At 58.5% G+C, this 19,310-nt stretch overlaps 1 protein-coding gene across 5 annotated transcripts in view; it reads left to right on the plus strand.

Moving 5' to 3' along the window:
* AHDC1 (AT-hook DNA binding motif containing 1) overlaps positions 1-16,354 on the plus strand; it is a 65,234-nt gene extending 48,880 nt beyond the window's left edge. For all 5 annotated transcript variants that reach the window (XM_035019370.1, XM_035019369.1, XM_035019373.1 and 2 more), the window contains 2 exons: positions 132-5,030; positions 14,898-16,354. In XM_035019370.1, the coding sequence (XP_034875261.1) occupies positions 206-4,987 (4,782 nt within the window). In that variant the 5' untranslated portion in view covers positions 132-205 and the 3' untranslated portion in view covers positions 4,988-5,030; positions 14,898-16,354. The remainder of the gene's footprint in view (positions 1-131; positions 5,031-14,897) is intronic.
* The last annotated feature ends 2,956 nt before the right edge of the window (positions 16,355-19,310 follow it).

Genomic DNA, 19,310 nt, shown 5'->3' on the forward strand with positions numbered 1-19,310 from the left:
CAGGGTGGGGGGGAGGGGGGGACGGAGCTTGAGGGGACTCCCAGGAGGGGTGACGGGCTCACTGAGGAGGATGTGGGAAGCTGAGGTCTTGGACATTCGGTGAGGGCCCTCTCGCCCGTCCTGCCCCACAGGTCCTGGTCCCGGCTTCTCGCACCCTCATGTCCGCCCCGGCCCCGCCCGGCGGCCCGCGGAGGACAAGGTCAGGATGCGTGTGAAGCCCCAGGGCCTGGTGGTGACTTCCAGTGCCGTGTGCAGCTCTCCTGACTACCTCCGGGAGCCCAAGTACTACCCCGGCGGCCCCCCCACCCCACGGCCCTTGCTTCCCACCCGGCCCCCTGCCAGCCCACCTGACAAGGCCTTCGCCCACACCTTCTCTGAGAACCCACGCCCACCCCCACGCCGGGACCCCAGCACCCGGCGCCCACCAGTCCTTGCCAAGGGGGACGACCCGCTGCCCCCGAGGGCAGCCCGTCCCGTCTCACAGGCCCGCTGCCCCACCCCCGCGGGAGACGGCAACAGCTCCCAACGGCGCTGGGACAACGGGCGGGTGAAGCTGCGTCCCGTGGTGCGGCTGATTGACATCATGAAGGACCTGACACGGCTCTCCCAGGACCTGCAGCACAGCGGCGTGCACCTGGACTGCGGTGGCCTCAGACTCAGCCGCCCACCTGCCCCGCCCCCCGGTGACCTGCAGTATAGCTTCTTCTCCTCACCCAGCCTGGCCAACAGCATCCGCAGCCCCGAGGAGCGGGCTGCCCCCCACTCCAAGTCGGAGAGGCCCAGCCACCCCCTCTATGAGCCTGAGCCCGAGCCTAGGGACAGTCCCCAGCCTGGCCAAGGCCATAGTCCTGGGGCCACGGCCGCGGCCACCGGGCTGCCCCCGGAGCCTGAGCCAGACGGCCCTGATTACTCGGAACTTGCAGATGCTGACATCCTCAGCGAGCTGGCCTCCCTTACTTGCCCCGAGGCCCAGCTGCTGGAGGCCCAGGCCCTTGAGCCACCATCTCCTGAGCCAGAGCCTCAGCTCCTGGACCCCCAGCCCCGCTTCCTGGACCCACAGGCACTAGAGCCGCTCGGGGAAGCTTTGGAGTTGCCACCCCTGCAACCTCTTGCTGATCCTCTGGGGCTGCCAGGCCTGGCGTTACAGGCCCTGGATACCCTGCCCGACTCCCTGGAGTCGCAGCTGCTTGACCCTCAGGCACTCGACCCCCTGCCCAAGTTGCTTGACGTCCCTGGCCGCCGTCTGGAGCCCCAGCAGCCCCTGGGGCCCTGCCCACTGGGCGAGCCCTTGCGCCTGGACTTGTGTTCACCCCATGGCCCCCACGGGCCTGAGGGTCACCCCAAGTACGCCTTGCGGCGCACTGATAGGCCAAAGATCCTGTGTCGCCGGCGGAAAGCTGGACGGGGGCGCAAGGCAGACGCCGGGCCGGAGGGCCGCCTGCTGCCCCTGCCTATGCCCACAGGGCTGGTGGCCGCCTTGGCCGAGCCCCCGCCACCACCGCCTCCACCACCTCCTGCCCTGCCAGGCCCGGGCCCAGTCCCAGAGCTGGAGCCAGAATCTTCCCAGACTCCAGGGGTCCCCAGCCGCAAAGGCAAGTGCCGGGGCGTGCGGCGCATGGTGGTGAAAATGGCCAAAATCCCCGTATCGCTGGGACGGCGGAACAAGACCACGTACAAGGTGTCCTCCTTGAGCAGCAGTCTGAGCGTGGAGGGCAAGGAGCTGGGCCTGCGCGTGTCCGCGGAGCCCACGCCACTGCTGAAGATGAAGAACAACGGACGGAACGTGGTGGTGGTCTTCCCCCCCGGGGAGATGCCCATTATTCTTAAGCGGAAACGCGGCCGCCCTCCTAAGAACCTGCTGCTGGGTCCTGGCAAGCCCAAGGAGCCGGCAGTGGTCGCGGCCGAAGCAGCCACCGTGGCCGCGGCCACCATGGCCATGCCGGAGGTGAAGAAACGGCGGCGGCGGAAGCAGAAGCTGGCCTCCCCGCAGCCGTCGTATGCGGCAGACGCCAATGACAGTAAGGCCGAGTACTCCGACGTTCTGGCCAAGCTGGCCTTCCTGAATCGCCAGAGCCAGTGCTCTGGGCGCTGCTCGCCCCCCCGCTGCTGGACACCCAGCGAGCCCGAGTCGGTACACCAGGCACCCGACACCCAGAGCATCTCCCATTTCCTGCACCGGGTGCAGGGCTTCCGACGGCGTGGCGGTAAAGCAGGCGGTTTTGGTGGCCGGGGTGGGGGCCATGCCGCCAAGGCGGCCCGATGCTCCTTCAGTGACTTTTTCGAGGGCATTGGCAAGAAAAAGAAGGTGGTGGCAGTGGCAGCTGCTGGCGTCGGGGGCCCCAGCCTCACCGAGTTGGGGCACCCACGCAAGCGGGGCCGGGGGGAGGTGGACGCCATGACTGGGAAGCCCAAGCGCAAGAGGCGGTCCCGGAAGAATGGGACTCTGTTCCCAGAGCAGGTGCCTAGCGGCCCGGGCTTTGGGGAGGCCGGCGCCGAGTGGGCCGGGGACAAGGGCGGCGGCTGGGCCCCTCACCATGGGCACCCAGGCGGGCAAGCCGGCCGAAACTGTGGGTTCCAGGGGACCGAGGCCCAGGCCTTTGCCTCCACCGGGCTGGAGAGCGGGGCCTCGGGCCGCGGCAGCTACTACAGCGGTGGCGCCCCCGCAGGCCAGGCCGAGCTCAGCCAGGAGCGCCAAAACCTCTTCACCGGCTATTTTCGCTCACTGCTCGATTCGGATGACTCCTCCGACCTCTTAGACTTTGCCCTCTCAGCCTCTCGCCCGGAGTCCCGGAAGGCATCAGGCACCTACGCAGGGCCCCCCACCAGCACCCTGCCTGCCCAGCGGGGCCTGGCCACCTTCCCCAGCCGGGGGGCCAAGGCCAGCCCAGTGGCGGTGGGCAGCAGTGGGGCTGGTGCGGAGCCCTCCTTCCAGCCTGTCCTGCCCGCTCGCCAGACCTTCCCGCCGGGCCGGGCGGCGAGCTACGGGATCACTCCAGCCACTTCAGACTGCCGGGCAGCCGAGACCTTCCCGAAGCTGGCGCCCCCGCCGTCGGCCGTGGCCCGCTCCCCGACCGCCCACCCGCCCGCCAGCACCTACCCACCTCAGTACGGTGGCTACGGGGCCGGACAGAGCGTTTTTGCCGCAGCTAAGCCCTTCACGGGCCAGGACTGTGCTAACAGCAAGGACTGCAGCTTCGCCTACGGCAGTGGCAACAGCCTGCCTGCCTCCCCCAGCAGCGCCCACAGCGCCGGCTACGCCCCACCGCCTACGGGGGGCCCCTGCCTGCCACCCAGCAAGGCCTCGTTCTTCAACAGCTCTGAGGGGGCCCCCTTCTCTGGCTCAGCCCCCACGCCCCTGCGCTGTGACAGCCGGGCCAGCACCGTCTCTCCCGGCGGCTACATGGTACCCAAGGGCACCACGGCCTCTGCCGCCTCCTCCTCCTCCTCCTCCTTCCAGCCCTCGCCTGAAAACTGTCGGCAGTTCGCGGGGGCTTCTCAGTGGCCTTTCCGGCAGGGCTATGGAGGCCTGGACTGGGCCTCAGAGGCCTTCAGTCAGCTCTACAATCCCGGTTTCGACTGCCACGTCAGCGAGCCCAACGTGATCCTGGACATCTCCAACTACACGCCGCAGAAGGTGAAGCAGCAGACGGCTGTGTCCGAGACCTTCTCCGAGTCGTCGTCCGACAGCACCCAGTTCAATCAGCCGGTCGGCGGCGGCTTTCGGCGCGCCAACAGCGAGGCCTCGAGCAGCGAGGGCCAGTCAAGCCTGTCCAGCCTGGAGAAACTGATGATGGACTGGAACGAGGCATCCTCTGCCCCCGGCTACAACTGGAACCAGAGCGTCCTTTTCCAGAGCAGCTCCAAGCCGGGCCGCGGACGGCGGAAGAAGGTGGACCTGTTCGAGGCCTCACATCTGGGCTTCCCGTCATCCGCCTCGGCCACCGCCTCAGGCTACCCGTCCAAACGGAGCACCGGGCCCCGGCAGCCGCGGGGTGGACGGGGTGGTGGGGCCTGCTCAGCTAAGAAGGAGCGGGGCGGGGCGGCCGCCAAAGCCAAGTTCATCCCCAAGCCACAGCCCGTCAACCCCCTGTTCCAGGACAGCCCGGACCTCGGCCTGGACTACTACAGTGGGGACAGCAGCATGTCACCACTGCCCTCCCAGTCGAGGGCCTTCAGCGTGGGTGAGCGAGACCCTTGTGACTTCATGGGACCCTACTCCATGAACCCGTCCACTCCTTCTGACGGCACCTTCGGCCAAGGCTTCCACTGCGACTCGCCCAGCCTGGGTGCTCCTGATCTAGATGGCAAGCATTTCCCGCCTCTGGCCCACCCACCCACAGTGTTTGATGCTGGTCTGCAGAAGGCCTACTCACCCACCTGCTCACCCACGCTGGGTTTCAAGGAGGAGCTGCGGCCGCCCCCCACAAAGCTGGCTGCCTGTGAGCCCCTCAAGCACGGGCTCCAGGGGGCCAGCCTGGGCCATGCGGCTGCAGCCCAGGCCCACCTCAGCTGCCGGGACCTGCCGCTGGGCCAGCCCCACTACGACTCCCCCAGCTGCAAGGGCACAGCTTACTGGTACCCGCCGGGCTCGGCTGCCCGCAGCCCACCCTATGAAGGGAAGGTGGGTACGGGGCTGCTGGCTGACTTCCTGGGCAGGACGGAGGCCGCGTGCCTCAGTGCCCCACACCTGGCCAGCCCACCGGCCACACCCAAGGCCGACAAGGAGCCACTGGAGATGGCCCGGCCGCCCGGCCCACCCCGTGGCCCTGCCGCCGCCGCCGCTGGCTACGGCTGCCCGCTCCTTAGTGACTTGACCCTGTCCCCTGTGCCGAGGGACTCGCTGCTGCCCCTGCAGGATACCGCCTACAGGTATCCAGGCTTTCTGCCGCAGGCGCATCCCGGCCTGGGTGGGGGCCCCAAGAGCGGCTTCCTGGGGCCCATGGCGGAACCTCACCCTGAGGACACATTCACCGTCACCTCCCTGTAGTGCCAACTGAAGTGCCGACTGGACCTCGAGGTTTTGTTCCTGGGTGAGTCCGGGGCTATGGGTGGAGCGGGCGGAGGCCTGGGCAGGCGACGGCGGGGCTGGGGTGGGGGATGAGGACATCAGAGTTTGGGCAAGGGGAAGGCGTACAGTGATGAGCGGGAAGGATTTAAGGACAACATCGGGGACCCCGGATAAGAGGAAGGTGGGATTCAGGAAGGCGTCCGGGATTAGATGTTGGGGACAGTCTTCAGGAAGAAGACCTGAAGATGCACTCTGGTGGGGGCCAGGCTGAGGGTGTGGTTACGGTGTCTTGGTCACACTCTGCCAGGGCTTTACAAAATGGCCTGAAGTATCTTTCCTGGTCTCCTGGCGCCCACCCAAAGATTATTTTTCACTGTCTTCGACCTGAGGTGTGGGCTCAGAGTGGTCAGAGGCAGGTGGGATAGGGATCCAGAAGTGAACAAGGGAGGCTGGGATCCTGCTGTGCCTCACAACCCTCGCCCAGCGGGTCTGTCCCCAGGCAGGATACTTCCTACCTAGAAAAAGCCAGTCCCTTTTCTGCAGCCAAATGCTTTTCCAAGAGTTTGGTTAAGTTTTGCTAGATGTTTAGATACTGTGTTTATCAGGCGTGTGTCCTCATGAGGTGGAATCAAAGTTTTGGTATTCTCAAGATTTTGTTTAAGGAAAATAAAAGAGGGAAAAATGCCCCCAAAATGGGTAAAAAGGGACAAGGTCGGAAGAATCATTTTCTCGAAGCCCAAGGCGCTCCAGAAAATACAGCCCCAACTGGCCCATCACATCCCATTCTTGGGACAACAGAGGTGTCACAAAGTTGCCTCAGATGTGGTGGGGAAGTGGCCTCGGGGCCTGTCTGAGCCCCTCACCCTCCACCCCTCCTGCCACGGCAGCCTCCTGGGAGTGCCTCTTCCTGGAGAAGGAATAGCAGGGCTCCTGGAAAGTCCCATCCCTGCCCTGGGGAGGTCATTCAAGGCCAGGGTGACTCAGGGTCCTGAAGTCGTGTCAGTGGAAACTTATTATCCCCTTTCTGCCTGACCCCAGGTCCCTTGGTGCCTGAAGGTGGCAAAGGGCAGCACGTGGCAATCAGAAGGCCTGGGAAGGACCGTTCCCCAATTGGCCACCATCATGCTCCATGTCCTTGACCATGCTTTTACTCCCTCCAGCCCTGGGCCTCTGTTTCCCCATCTGTTCAAGAAATTCAACTTTGATAATCTCGTAGGTTTTGCAATTCTGTGTAGCATAGACAGTGGACCAAACTTTTTTTTTTTTTTTTTGGCAGCCTATTTTCCTCCTAATGAAGCCAGGCCAAGATTAAAATGGCCTCCCATTCCCCGTGCGTCTCACTGCAAGCAGCAGAGCTGCAGATCTGAAGCAGGCCAGGGAGAAGCTGCTTAGGGTTTAAAATGTCAAACTCTTGATCCTTCTCACTGGAGGGGAGATGTCTCCTGGATAATCCAGAAATGTGAAATAATCCAAAAACCGTTCCTCCTGGGCTCTGGATGGGAAAATAAAACGAGTGTGGGGGCTGGGTGTTTGAGCAGGTCACAGCTCAGTGAGATACATAATGGAACCATCCAGTGAGGCCTGAACACAGAAGGAACTGGGATGCCATCCAGCCCCACATTCTGGCCACACTCTCCACTCCGGGCTGGGAGTTGACAGCGCTGTCCTCAGACTGATGCATTCAGTTGTTCTGGAGACATCTGTCCGGCACCCACCGTGAAGCAGGCATGGGGGGGGCACCCCAGTGAACACCACAGATGAGGTCCTGGTCCTCAGGGGGCTTCCAGTTTAGAGAGAGAGACAGTACGTAGACTGACACGAAGGAATTTGGTGAAGATTACGATAGGAAGGACCGCGAGAGAGGAAATAGCTAGGAGGTTGTGGGAACCTGCAGCGGGCTGACTGGATCCTGAAGCTGATGCCTGAAGGATGAAGGGGCATCAGCTAGACAGGGAGTGGGAAGGACATTCTAGGCAGAGGGAACAGCAGTGGGTGAAGCCCTGGGGCGGGAAGGAGCTCAAACTTGAGGAACCGATAAGAGGACAGTAATTCCTCACTGAATGAGTGGGCAAGGCAGGCAGGGCACCGGAAGGAGTTTGAACCATATTCCAAGATCAGTGGGGAGCCATTGAAGAGTTACCAGCTAGAAGGTCCCCCCCACACACACACACACCACAGGGCAAGTGCTGAAGGAGGGCGACCTCGGTCATCTCAGGCAGTGAGTGTTTTGACGTGGGCCGCTGGAGAAACTGGTTCGGCTCCACCCCACACCTTGAGCCTCTCGCTGCCTGTCCGGGTGCCAGGCATGGAGGAGACAAAGCAGACGTGGTCCTGTTCTCAGAGTTCAGCATCCACCCCAGGAGGCTAAGGCAGGTACACGAAGAACCTGAGAACAGCTGGTGGCAAGTGGCAGGTGCCCAGAGGCGGGGAGAAACAAAGCTTGTGTACCAGGAAGGTGGGTGTTAGGGTCAGAGGTCATCTCTCAGAACTTTTGGTGAGAAAAGGGACACACGTCTTTGCCCTTCATGCAACACTGCCGCACTGAGCCTTCACAGCAGGCTGGGAGGTGGTAATGCCTGCTCCCCCCCCACCCCATTGGAGAGTGGAGCAAGCAGGTGCAGCTAGGAACCTTGCCAGGGGATCCACAATTAGTCACCAGTGGAGTCGGGATTCAAACCCAATACTGCACCCCCCCCCAGAACCTGGGTACCCTGCCATACCATTCCCCCAATACCCCACACCGCTGACTCCCCATCTGCAAAATGACAGATTGGTTGGACACTCCCTACAAATGTTTCTGGGTCTGACATTTTAAACGGATTTTGAAGTTCTTTCGAAGAAGCTGCATTTGAGCTCGACTTTGAAGAATAGGCAAGATTTGGATGGACAGAGACTTGAGGGGAAAGGTGTTCTAGGCAGAGGGAACTGTGGGCAAGGGGAGGGTCACACCCCACTGTGAATTAGAAGAGGAAAGCTCAGGGGAGCTAGAGTGGGGAATGTGGGACGCCCTTGGTCTGAGAGCTGAGCTGGTGGGACAGAGGGAAGGGGTAGAGGGTGGGGAGCGCTCGGGCCGGGGGCAAACCTCTCCAGTCCCTTAGGTGGAAAACGGAGCCAGGGAGACTGACTCCACATTGGGCCCCTCATGGCCAAAGATCCAGCCCTGCTAGACCCTGTGCAATCAGGAAGGGCCCTCCAAGGCACTCAGGAATCTTGAGTCCCCCTCTCCTCCCTATTCCCCCTCAGGCGTGGACCTGAGGCCAAGAGAAATGTCACAGGTCCTCCAAGGTTACACCAGCCTGGGGCCTGACGGGAGCAGGAAGCAGTTTCCAAGGCCACCGGCCAACCAGGGTCAGCAGGCATGCCCAGACCTGGGCCAGGCCCCAGCTGCTCTGGGCTTTGTCTCTCTGTGTCTTGAAACCTCAAGAGGTCACTTGATCTTGCCTCTGGCTCTGAGCAAGAAGCCCTCACATCAGGGGTCAGCCCTCCCTGCCCTGTCTCTTGTGGGCCTCTCTTCGCACTCTCTGAGGCCGTCCTCCCTCCCATCCCATGTCTTGCCTCTCCCATGGCCATTTTCAGGCTAGGCCTTCTTGTTCTGAGCCCTCATTTCCTGGAAATACAATCTCTCTGTGAACATGCCCCCTCCTGCTCCTCCTCTCCCATCTCCCCACATCCCTGTGGACCCAGAAGAGCCCAAGGGAGTGAGGCTCTGAAACTGGAGGGTGGTGGCAAGGAGCACGCCTGTAGGCACAGACAGCCTCTGTGCGGAGCCTGGTTCCATCCCTTACCACTTACGTGACCCGGTGAGTCACATCACCTTGCTGTGTCTCTTGTGAGAATTAATGAGATTACCCATGAAGCCCTTAGCCCAATTCCTGGTGCACAGTAAGCACGTAGTCAGTGGTTGGTACATGGGTGGACAAATGCCTCCCACCAGCTGAGTTCTGTCACCCAGTCTGTGTGACTCACACACACCCCTGACCCTTTCCTCCTCGCTCAGGACTCTGTAGGTAGCCAGCCTCCCTTCACCTGCTGCCCCTGTTGTCTCCTAGGAAGGATTTTGTGTCTAGTGTGGTTTTGGGTCCTTTGGTGGGAAGATATGAAACGGGTGCCTGGGTGGCTCAGTCGTTAAGCGTCTGCCTTCGGCTCAGGTCATGATCCCAGCGTCCTGGGATCGAGCCCTGCATCGGGCTCCCTGCTCGGCGGGAGGCCTGCTTCTTCCTCTCCCACTCCCTCTGCTTGTGTTCCCTCTCTCACTGTGTCTCTCTGTCAAATAAATAAATAAATCTTTAAAAAAAAAAAAAAAGGGAGATATGAAACACCACCTAGGTTTTGGCCCTGGCTGATTCCTCCCTGGGGGGCCCAGAGGCAAGGGAAGTCACCAGCGCCCCCCCATGGGACCTGAAGCCTGATGGGCAACAGGACCCAGACTTCTAAATGACCGACCCAGGTCAACTAGAAGCCCTTCCCGTGCAGGTCCTCGCACCAGTCCCCTCTCTCGGTGCCTCATGACTTTGTAAATACATCATGGTTTTTTCTGGAGGTAGATTTGCTATCTTTGTTGTCATCACTTTTGCTGCCATAACGCCCTCTGTGCTAGGAGGGGGGGAAGTAGGTTAATTCTGTGTTCACCGCACATGAACCAGCCACCTGCCCAGGGCCAGGCACTGAACGAGACCAGCAGTGTCCTGCCCTCATGGAGTTTACAGCCTATAAACAGGTGTCCTTTGAAAGTCTCCAAGTGGGCATCATTCTCCAGGGCAGGGACTGAACTAGGTCCCCTGGAAGTACTGGGGACCGCCCTCCTGAAGCACGAGCAGGGCAGGCAGCAAGAGCTTCCTGGAGCCAGAAAATGGGTCTCGGGGGGGCGCCTGGGTGGCTCAGTCGGTTAAGCATCCGACTCTTGATCTCAGGGTCATGAGTTCAAGCCCCGCGCTGGGCATAGAGCCAAGATTTAAAAAAAAAAAAAGAAAAGAAAAGAAAATGGGTCTTGAACAAATTTAAGGCGTCAGAAGCGGTAACCCTGGGTCATTCAACTGGTGGCTGCCATGTCTCTGCCCCGACACCTGCCCCCAACCCCAGTCCGTTCCCCTCATTATGGCCACCAAAGTGCTTGTTCTTCAGCATTTCCGGATGCGTGGTGTCTGGAGCCCCCCAAATATTTATTGGATGAATTGATTCCAACCCATTCGCTCCTGTGCCTCCATTGCTTACCATCTGTCGATTGCATCCCCTGCTCCCTGCCTCTCCAGTCTCCTTGCCTACAAAATAACAGCCCAGCCACTAGCCTGGTATTCCAGGTATTCAGGTCTTCCTTTTCTGCCCTGACCTCCTCACACACCCTCCCTTTCCAGCCCTAGAATGTGGAATTAGGAGGGAGCTTTCTTTCCCCAGTGTGCCCTGTGCCTTTCCCCGAGCTATCCCTGGCCTGGGCTGCCCTTTGCTGCCCACCATCCATCTCCCACCTGTCAGTTCCTATCTTTCATTCAGGCGTCACCTCCTCCAAGAAGCGTTCCAGGATCCTTCCCAGGCCCACTTAATCTCTAGCCTTTTATGCATCCATGCAACCCTTCCTGGGAATGTCCTCACTACATCATCGGCTCCTTTAGGCTGGTTGCTCATCTCTGTGCATGTTCCCCATCTTCCTCGGTGTCACATCATGCCTGGGACATTGTTTTTTGCCTTGAAGACAAGCATGTAGACTAGAGAGAATTGAGAGAGGAAGGGCAAGCACTGGGAGTAGGTAGGAGACCATTTCTGTCACCGTCGCTGTCCTCAGATAGGCTCCTAAAATGGGGCAGGGGGTGGGGTGTATAAATAAACAAATTTAGACTGCAGGCTACCTAGGTTTTTGGAGTTCTCCAAGTACAACCTTGGAGAGCTCCAAAGGTTAAAGCGCAGTTTACAGACAGGGAAGGGGACTCCCCCAAAGACACACAGCCACCCTGGCAGGAGTGGAATGATAGAGCCGGGAAGAGTCCCTGGTGATCAGTCACATGCCCAACACATAGCCATCACTGGGGCCTGTCTTTACAGAGGCATCTCTGATCAGGAAGGCAGAGAGTGTGGGTGTTGGCCGTAGAGTCTCCTAGGACTGGTAAGCAGTATGCAGCTCTGCAAGGTGGGAGACCATGGATATGAACCCTGTTGTGTCCCACTAGTGTCCCTCTCTATGCCCAGCAGTGGAGGAGGTGGGGAAAGATCCTTAAGGAGGGAATGGCTGGTGAGCTAGAGTTTCAGGAGTGCCTCTGGTCACGGGTGGACACAGGTTCTGAAAACATTGTCTGGAATGGGGAGGAGAGCCACACCCACACCCTACAGCCAGTCCATCCTACCAGAGGGTGTCCCCCATGTGTCAAGTGTGGTCGGAGACCCAGGGAAGCAGTATTCTCTCCACATTTGAGGGACCTACAGGCCTGACTTTGCCTGAAAATGTCAAGAGGGGGTGGATCAGCCTTTGGGCAGCTGTGGTCTGCCTCTGACCCCACTGGGGCCTGAATATCTCTCCCATTACCTGTTCAACCGCCTACTTTACATAGAGACTAGCCCAGAGAGGGAAAGGACTTGCTCTAGGTGACACAGCAGATCCGTCTCAAACCCTCACGCATCCTCTCTGCCTTCTGCTCCACTGCCTTATTTGACGTTGAGACGCCCTTCTGGAGGGCAGAGACCAGAGGGTGGAGGCGAGACTGTAGCTCATGGCCTGGCAGTTGGTGGGTGTGAATCCATGTCTGCTGGTCGCTTAAATGAATGCACGAACATGTGCTCCTTTTGGGGGGAGAGCAGCTCTCTGAGGACAGCCTGATTTCTACATGACCCGCAGCACTGCGAGCGCCCGCTCAGCTACCCCTTGATGCTCCTTGAAGGGAGGATGCCCGTAGCCCCTCCTCTGACAGGCAGAGACCACTTGGCGCCTGGGCACCTCGGCCGGGCACCTCGGCCAGCGAAACCGCTGGAGCGCCAGGCCGCCGCGGAATGTGGCTCTGCGGTTGTCGATCATAGAGGCACTGAAAGGCTAAGTCTCAGGAACAATGGCTGGTGTCCTGGGCGCCGAGGGGGCGCATGTTGGCTTTGGGGATAGCGAGGTACCACTCACAGGCCTCTGCCCTGGAGGAGCGGGGAAGGGAAGAAGTGGCCCGGTAGCTATGGTAACGGGGTGGTCTAAGGAGGCGTCCTGGAGGGGTGCAAGCCCTGAGCGGGACCTTGCCGCCCTGCTCACCACTCTGGCATTCGGTCAGCCCGCCGTCCCGGCCCCGGCGTGTGCTGGGCGCCGCGCTCAGCAGTGGCCCGAAGAGCCAGGGTTCCTCCTGCCAAGGCCGGGTTAGGTGCCCCCTCGGTGTGCTCCCTGAGCCCCCCCCCCCCAGGGCATCCCTTGGCATAGCCCCCATCTCCCTGCATTGGAATTGCCTGCTCTGGGGTCTGCTTTGCTTCCCTCCGGGCTCCGTGAGCCCCTCAAGGGCAGGGGCCAGATCTGTCTCCGCCGCTTTGTCCCCAGTGCCCAGCGCGGGGCCGCCTGGCACCGCAGCCTGAGTTCTGTTTTGTGGAGTTGAACCCAGTGCGGTCAGGGTCGCTCGGGGCTACGGGCATCCTCCCTTCTCCCGGCTCAGGAACCTCTGGTGTTGATTCTGTCCCCAGCCACCCCCCCCCCACCATCCCCGCCACCCCCCCACCATCCCCGCCACCCCCCACCATCCCCACCCCCCCCCACCATCCCCGCCATCCCCCCTCACCATCCCCGCCATCCCCCAGATTCTGGCCCAGTCCCGAGAGGTGGGGAGGGCCGAGGGAGGAGGAAGGTGAGACAGGGAGGGCTGAGCAGAGGGAGAGAAAGCCTCCCTGCTGCCTGGCTGCCGGCACCGCGGGAATGGTTCTGGCAGGAGCTGCCTGCTGGGCTGAGATCACCATGGAGACCTGGCTTGGAGAGGGTCACTGGCAGTGGCGAAGGGCCGGAGGGGGCGGGGGGTGACAGGGATTTGTGCAGAGGCTCCCAGCCTGCCCTGGGGCCCTTGTGGGTGGGGGGGAGCGAGCCGGGAAGGCTGGGGCTCGGTACAGTCCACTTGCCGAGTGGTTTGGGGCAGCCGGGGCTGAGTCACCCCCTCCCTCGTCACGCCAGCACCCTATACGTGTCACCCTGACAGAGGTTCCTTAGCGCAGCAGCTGTTGCCACCTGCAGTAGACGCCTCCCGCCCCCCAGCTACACTAGTCCTGTGCCCTACTGGGTACCCGGCCTCCGGCTCCAGCTGTTCCTGTTCATCACCCTAACTGGGGGACTGACACCCATCCCAGCAGCATCCCTGGGCCCAAGAGCTGCTGCTTTCCTACCATTCCCCTGGTTCTAATTCAGCTACACCCTAACAGGCGCACCTCTTCCCCCTCCGGCTAATACTCCATCCTCCATCACCCCCAGGAAACCTGACAGCTTAACACAGGTTCAGCCCCCACCCTTCCCCTCCCTCCTGCCTCTGCTGGCCGCCTGGGCCCATAGACGGGGATGGGCGCTGCCCCTACCTCTCAGGAGCCCACCTGGTTCCCCTGGCCCCGGGGGGGCGGGAGGGGAGGGGGTGCTAGTCCTGGCAAGTCCAGCCTCAGGACAAAAGTCTTCCCCAGGGCTGACTGCCCAGCAGACAGCAGCCGAGGCTGAGCAGAATTTAAATGTGGCCCTGTTGGGAAGGGAAGCCAAGAAAGGACAAGAGAGGAAAGGCTTTCTGTGGCCGCCTGCTTCCTGCAGGGGTCGGGGAGGGGGGGTGTTCTCCTAAGGGGTCTTAGAAGGCAGTTGTAGCACCCCCCACACCTTAATTCGGGTGGGCTGGTCACTCACCAAGTGCAGGGACAGGAGTTTCAGGGCTCTTCAAGGAGGCCAGGACTCTGAAAGCGCCAGGTTCATGACTGTGGGTCTTGAGCATAACCAAGCCCATCCCTGTCCCTCTGGGCATCTTCCCGCCATCCTCAGCCAAGCCCTGGGTTCTGGGTGGGGAGGCCTGGAGAAGGGGTACTTCAGACCTCCATTGTCTGGCGATTGTAGGGACTGGGAACATGGAAGTTTCTGAGCCTCAGCAGCCAAACACAGATGGTACTGTGTTGGGCCATTTCTTTATTCCTTTATTCAGACAGACGTCCCAGTCACCTTGCTTGCCCCTGGAAGGAACCGAATGGCATCGGAGGGGACTGGGAAAGGGTTGGAATTAGAAGAAATGAAAGTGCACGGGTGTGCAGTTCATGCCTGTGCTGTGGTCAAGCCCTGTGCTCCCCACTGCGTCATTCCTCACAATAGCCTCGCTTGGAGGAATGACTAAACTCATTGTTATATGAGGAAACTGAGGCTTGGGGCACCTACCTGGCCCAGGCCCCAGGAAAATAATAATGATGTATAATCAGCATCATTTCTTACATTTCCTATACCAGGCTTAAGCCACCTTAAGCCACTGAATCCTCCCAACAAACCTACGGGATAGTTTGGTTATCCCCCTTTTACAGATGAGGAAACTGAGGCTCATGGAGATTCACGGACTTGCCCAGCGTCCTGGAGCTGTCCAGGGGTGGTGCTGGCATTTGAACTCAGCTGTGTCTGACTCAAGAGCCCAAGTCCTTAACAAATTGCACTGCCTGGAACCCCAACTCCTCTCCCAGAGCCTCCTTTACCTCTCATTGAGGCAGGCCGTGGATACAAGCCTATTTTACAGATGGGGAAACTGAGTTCAGAGAAGGCGAGAAACAGTCCATTGTCTCATGAGGGGCTATTTGGAGTGTTCTGGGAGAAGGAACAATGTGGGTAGCTTCTCCCAGAATCCTGGTAGGAACTGGGTGGGGGTCCCACTCTTAGCCTCTCTGTTCTTAGAGCTCAATGTCTGTGCCTACTGCTAACTTCCGCCTCCTCTTTTGTGTTTCTCTGCAGCTTTCAGAAAACCAACGCCAAGACCCCTCCCAGCGTCCACATTGTCCTCTGGCAGGAGCGCCTGCCCCTTTGCCTCCCACCCCACCCCACCTGCCTCCCTTGCACTACCATCTCCCCCCCACCCCTCCCCGCCCATCTCCTCCACGCAGAAGCCGAAGGTGAGCCCTTTCTGCACAAAACCAGCAATTGTAAATACTTTTTAAAAATGTACAAAACTTAAAAACAAAACACAGTTTTAGAAAAAGACAAAAAAAAAAGAGAGAGAGAGAGCGCGAGCGTGTGCAAGAGGTTGCGAGCGGGGCCCCGAGGTGTCCAGAGCCCCTGCAAGTATGCACTGAGAAATTTATCTACAGGTCGTTTGACAAAAATGAACAATATCCTATTTATTGTATATACTGTTTTATTATAAATCGTGGATTGTATATTGCATTCTGTAAACCTGCTGTGGTCCCGTGGTGTGCAAATTCGCATGGTGGGGGGGAGGGGGCAGAACCTCTTGCGGGAGCTTTTTTTTTTTTTTTTTCTCCTTTCTTTCTTATTTTTCACTCTTTTGGGTTTTCTCTTCTGTTGTTGTTGTTGTTTTCTGTTTTGGCAGGACACACCCAAAGATCCAAGTTTGTATTAAAAAGAAATGAAAAAAAGCAAAAAAAAAAAAAACCCACCTCGTGTCTTGTGAAAGGGGGTGAGTGAGGGTGGATGGAATGGAAGAGGCATGGCTGGGTTTTGTTACCAGACACTGGCTCCCCTGAGTGGAAATACCTTCATGTGTTCTCACCTTCTGAGGTCTCCCTTCTGCCTGAGATCTGAGTCAGCTTTGCATCTGGGAACCGCGCCCCCCTCCCAGATTACAGCCCAGGCCCTGGGTCTCCCCTGCCGTGATCCCCAGCCTGCTCCCTAGGGCTTTGTGGCCCCTGTCCATGCATTATGTCCCAGATCCAGGGATTCTGCCTCCTAGATCCTTGGCCTTGGTCCTGGGTCTCCCCTGATTCTGAAACCCCTATTGTGTCCCACACCCCAGGACCCCACAAGTACGGGGATGCTGGCCTCTTGAACCCCTTTTCTCCCCTCAAGTCCTAGATTTCTTTTCCTGGAGGGATCCCCATTATAAATCAGGTCTCGAGTCTCCTTGCTTCCGGACCCTCTCATTCCATCCTGGATCCCAGGTCTCTTGACTCCAGCCCCTTCCTTTACACTGTGGCACCCCAGCCTTTGGGCCCTGCAGTTCTCCTCCGGTTCAGGGACACCTGTCTTTGAGACCCTCATGCCGTCTTGGCCTAAGAACCCTTGTGGAACACCCCCTTTCCCACAAGGACTGGAGTATCTCCCATTCACCCTAGGTCCTGGATCTCCTTAGTCTCCAGGCCCCCCATTTTGCCCCAGCACACCTGACGCACCTGCATCTATCTGCCTGTGCAAATTCCAGAGTTTGATAGGCCAGTAACCCCGATATTTCTGCCTTCCCCTGAACCCCAAATGCTGGGGCTGTTTTCTCCCAGCATTTGTAAACTTTTATACAAAGTTTGAGAAAACTCAGTCCCGTGCCTATATCTGGTGGGCCTGGAAAGGCTAAATTGTTCCCCACTCCCTGACCTTGGGAGCTCTTGGCTGCCCTTGATCAAATAATGCCCACTTGGGGCAGCCTGGTCTTTAACACGCGGCTTTTCCCATAGATCTGCTTCATGTTAAATCTCTGCTGAATGTGGCTCTGTGTCTCCCCACTGAAGATCAGGGGGACCCCGAGGGACAGCTCCACGGGGCCCACACAGCCTTAGGAGAGTCTGAGGAACCCTCTGAGGGGGAGACACAGACCGCCAGCTTCTGGGGACCCCTATCTGAAAGAGGACATCAGAGGATTCAGGTAAAACAGTCCCCCAAAACTGAAGCCTCTGTGCTGGATGTGAGGCTTATCCACCCACCAAGCCCCCTCTCTGCATCCCCAACAACTCAGATGAAGTCACTGCCACCTCACTGCCTGGTGAGGCAAAGGCGACCACACGAAGCTCAAGGCTACAATCCAGTATGGTGCTGCACGTGGGGGCAGGGAGCAGGAAGACCCAGTAAGGGTCGGGAAGGGGGTCTTTGTTCCAGGAGGAGTAAACAGCGTGTGCAAAGGCCTGGGGGTGGGGGTGGGGGGCAGGCGGCCACCATACGTAGTTAGACACTTGGTGCGGAGCGGGGAGGACTGGGAGAGGGCCCGGCGGAGGCTGGTTGAAGTAGGTGGCATGGACGGAACCAGTGCAGGAGGCAAGAGAAGCTTGTTTTCAGCCCCATGAATCGCCTGCAGGGAGAAAATAAGTGTGCTCAGCGCTGCTGAGGAAGCAGTAGAAGCTTGGGGACGCTGTCCAGGTGGGGGCAGGCTGCAGGATTGGGGGCTGCTGAGGGTGCCCAGAGGAGTTTCAGCGAGGAAAGGGGACAGGAGGGGGAATTCAGTGGAAGGGACTGGAGCTTTACTTGAAATGGGGACGGAGGGCAGTGAAAGCTTGTGTGCCCAGGAATTGGTGGGGGTTGGGAGGGACGACCCACGAAGGAAATGGGAGTTTAGGGAGGTGATTATAGCCCAGCGAGGGGGCTCATTAACTTGAAGAGGGTTTTGGAGGAGGGATGGGATTCACTGCAGAGAGTGGAGCTACAGTTTCTGGGCTGGGAGAGAGAGTTGGAGAGGGAGCTCTTGGAAAGTGAGTCTTGGGGGGGAGGGGTGGGCAATAAGAAAATAGGAGCTCAGGGAAGGGAGGGAGCTCAGTCTATGGCTTAGTAAGGGGTAAGAGGGCAGAGGTGTATTTTGGAGAGCAGACTTGGGAGATCTGCCAGGACCAAGGGCCCAACCTTTGGGATGGAAGGCTCTCTGACCCTGTCCAGGTGGGGGGGATGGGGGGGCGGGTCCACCCCATTTTGATCTGTTCTTTTCAGAAATTTCAGCCTTACCACAGCCACAGCCCTGCACCTGATTGCAAAAAGCATCAAGGCAATGTGGCTCCCAGATGTTTGGGTTTCACCACCGTTATTAAATACTTCCCTAAAGTTTTTATTCCTCAAAACAATCCTCGAGGTAGAGAAGATACTCACCTCATTTACAGATGAGAAGACAGGTTCAGAGACCTGGAGTACATGACTTGTCCAAGACCACATGGGAAGTGGGAAGAAGTAGTCTGACTCTGAGCGCTCAGTCTTTCATAATAATTTAAAGAAAAAAATCCTGCTTAAAAAATTCACTCAAAGGTTAAATAAAAAACAAGAATAGGAAATAGTTTCTTTAATTATGTGCCAGGTACTGTTCCAAACTATATAAAATTCATGCCATCTCCACAACAATTCTATGATAAGGCTTTATTGTAATGATTATTCTCCCGTTTCACAGACCGGAAACTCAACTCGCAGGGAGGTAATTTACAAAGACCATTCATTGTGACACCAGAGTTCAAACCCGAATAATCTGGTTTGGGAGTCTGCTCTGCTGTCCTGTTAAAAGTGAAAACCCACTTTACCCACATCCCTGGTAATAACCCACATGTCCACATTTTCAGGTCCATGCTTTGAGATCAGGGGTTCTCAGCCCAGAAGTTCGGATTTCACTGGGCTGGGCGGGGTCTGGGCAATGAGATTTTTTAAAAGCTTACCCTGGTGGTTCTAATGTGCAAAGCGGAGAACCACGAATCCAGCTGTTGTGCCCAGTGTTTACATACAAGCAGCCACCTGTGTGCACACACGTCTATTTAATGTGTTGTCCCAGGTGTTCAGGTGTTGGTAAGATGCTTTCTTGTGTATGTGCTGTGGTATCCATTAGTGTTTTTCACTGCGTGGCTGTAAATGACCACGGGTTTCCTGAGTGACTGTTAGAGGCACTGTAAACACATTCATTCAACAAATATTTCTTAAGCACCTACAGGATTCCAGGCAATGGCCCAGGCACTTGGGGATGCAACAGTGAACAAAACAGATGGGGTCCCTGCCTTTGAGTGTATCCTCTTTGGGAATTGACGGATTTGGTCTTTTGTCTTTGCCTACGTGTGGCAGGGGGATAGCTGCCCTTGGAGGTTGCTGAAGGGTGAATGTCTGGCTGGGAGATCCTAGGAGGGTGAGACTTGCTGTTTGCTGTGTGCATGGGGGGCCCTCGGGCCCTATGTGCAGATGTGTTAGAGAAGGAGACCTAGGGCATGTTTCTGGGTTTGAATGAGTGTGGCTGACAGTGTGGCGTGTGTGTAAAGATGTGTGTGATCTGGACCTGTGAAAATGTAGACGACAGGATGAAGAGGGCGTGACGGGGGAGGGCTGTGTGCAAGGCAAGCACCAGCCCAGGACAGCACACAGATGGTGGCGCACCCATACCCACACACACGCACACGCGCACACACGGACACACATACAGCCAGCTGCTTCAAGGAGGAAACTGGTTTCCAGTCCCAGGGCACAGACTCC

The sequence above is a fragment of the Mirounga leonina genome, unplaced genomic scaffold, assembly GCF_011800145.1.
Source record: "Mirounga leonina isolate KUSES-001 unplaced genomic scaffold, KU_Mleo_1.0 Mir_173, whole genome shotgun sequence".
Lineage (NCBI taxonomy): Eukaryota > Metazoa > Chordata > Mammalia > Carnivora > Phocidae > Mirounga > Mirounga leonina.